This window comes from Nanorana parkeri, unplaced genomic scaffold (assembly GCF_000935625.1).
Source record: "Nanorana parkeri isolate BGI_ZX_2015 unplaced genomic scaffold, ASM93562v1 scaffold5, whole genome shotgun sequence".
In the NCBI taxonomy this organism is placed as follows: domain Eukaryota; kingdom Metazoa; phylum Chordata; class Amphibia; order Anura; family Dicroglossidae; genus Nanorana; species Nanorana parkeri.
In genome coordinates this window covers 1,507,009-1,509,049 of record NW_017306273.1, presented here as the reverse complement: position 1 = coordinate 1,509,049, position 2,041 = coordinate 1,507,009, and the positions used below count along the sequence as shown (strand labels likewise).

General features: G+C 41.1%; 1 protein-coding gene across 1 annotated transcript in view; it reads right to left on the bottom strand.

The window, feature by feature from the left end:
• Positions 1 to 548, bottom strand: part of LOC108784009 (transcription factor HES-5-like) — a 1,978-nt gene extending 1,430 nt beyond the window's left edge. Inside the window, exon 1 of the mRNA XM_018552736.1 lies at positions 429 to 548. Within this exon, the coding sequence (XP_018408238.1) occupies positions 429 to 485 (57 nt within the window). The 5' untranslated portion in view covers positions 486 to 548. The remainder of the gene's footprint in view (positions 1 to 428) is intronic.
• Between the last annotated feature and the right edge of the window lie 1,493 nt (positions 549 to 2,041).

Below are 2,041 nucleotides of genomic sequence, written 5' to 3'. Positions count from 1 at the left end.
GGGGGGGCAACCTCAACACTCCGGCTGATGTGGTGATGTGGAACTACAAGTCTCATCAGGCTTTGCCACAGGCATGACTCCCAGAGGCCGAGGAAAAGGGATGCTTAATACTCCTGCTATCATCAGCATCAGCATCTATACCAATCTAACATTAATTGACAGGCAGCAAAGCTAAGCCTATATAGCAGGGGTGGGCAAACTCAACAGTCCAGCTGTTGGGGAACTACAAGTCCCATAATGCACTGCAAGCCTCTAAAAGCTACAGGCATGACTGCCAGAGGACACAGGATGCATTTGGTATTATTATCATCACATATAAATGAAAAATGACTGATGGTTGTCTAATAAGCATTTGCTCTTTTCTCTTACATCAGATGCTAATACAATGGAAATAAGAAGGTGCATTTGGCACTAGAAGGAAATCTCACCTTTCGGAGCCCATTGGTAGCTTGATGATCCAATGTCCTCATATTGCAGGGGGCCATGTTATTGGATCTAGTAGTAGTCAGGCAGAGGTGTGCTGGGTGAGCCAGTTGATGTGTGTCTGCTAGTGAACAGCCCTGCTCTCTATATATACCCCTCTCTGTGCATAACAATATATGGAGAGCTGGCTTGCAAGAGGTTCCCACACTCAGCAGCCAATCACAGAGCGGCGGGTACAATGGACGTGTGTCACACAACAAGGTGACATCTGGAGCCTCTAATAGCAGAGGACAATACAGGATGCAGGGGGTAGTGTGGGAAAGACCCATGACAAGATACTATTACTCCTATAATGACACATTGCAACATTTATTGACACATTGATCCTCTGTATTTGGTCATTTCAGTTGGATTCATGCAATCTTTTTTATTTTTACACTTAATATACAAAATAGATGTATTTTCCAAACATTGAGAACATTCTGTACAAGATCATATGTAACAGTTTTACTTGCAATAATTGTTGCTTTTCAGATATGATTGCATTCATTGTCTCTTTGCTTGAAGTAACAATACAAAGTGGTAAGAGGCGCTACATGTTGGTAATGAAATAAAAGGTTCATAAAAATTCAACAGCTAAAGTAGCCTTCATGGTGTGATTTGATATTTTTAGATATTTTAATTCTAGTCTCTTTGTTTGTAGTAACAATACAAAGTTCAAAAGCTTTAAAAAGAGAATAATTATAAAGTATTATTTTTATGAACAAATATAATAAATCTTTGGAGGTGATTAGTGATTGGGTTTGATGCATTTCTCATCAATGTACTTAGCCAAACTGTACGCAATGATCTTTTTTAGGAATGGGAGTGGACAATGCCTTTAAATGTAGCAAAGCACATAACACGGAATGTGGACCTAAAAACACCTGTATTCTAATATATGGTCTACAGGAAAAGCCAACTAGACCAGAGTCCGGGCTTCCACTAATGATACAGATATCATAAGGACCCGAAGAGAGATACAATTGTTCGGGACACATCAGTACATGTATGTGGCTCTGAGTCACCTGACCGCACTGACCAATGAGAAGTGCTTCTGACTGCGGTGACCAATGAGAAGTGCTTCTGACTGCGGTGACCAATGAGAAGTGCCTCTGACCACGCTGACCAATGAGAAGTGCTTCTGACCACGCTGACCAATGAGAAGTGCTTCTGACTGCACTGAGCAATGAGAAGTGCTTCTGACCACGCTATCCAATGAGAAGTGCTTCTGACCACGCTGACCAATGAGCAGCCTCCCTGTACAAGGAGCGTGAGCAGCAGTGACCGGTCTTTATTACAGGAAGGGGCGGAGACAAGACCAGTCACCCTGCACAAGGAGAGAGGGCAGCACTGACTGGTCTTTATTAGAGGAAGGGGCGGAGACTATATTTTAATTCTAGTCTCTTTGTTTGTAGTAACAATACAAAGTTCAAAAGCTTTAAAAAGAGAATAATTATAAAGTATTATTTTTATGAACAAATATAATAAATCTTTGGAGGTGATTAGTGATTGGGTTTGATGCATTTCTCATCAATGTACTTAGCCAAACTGTACGCAATGATCTTTTTTAGGAATG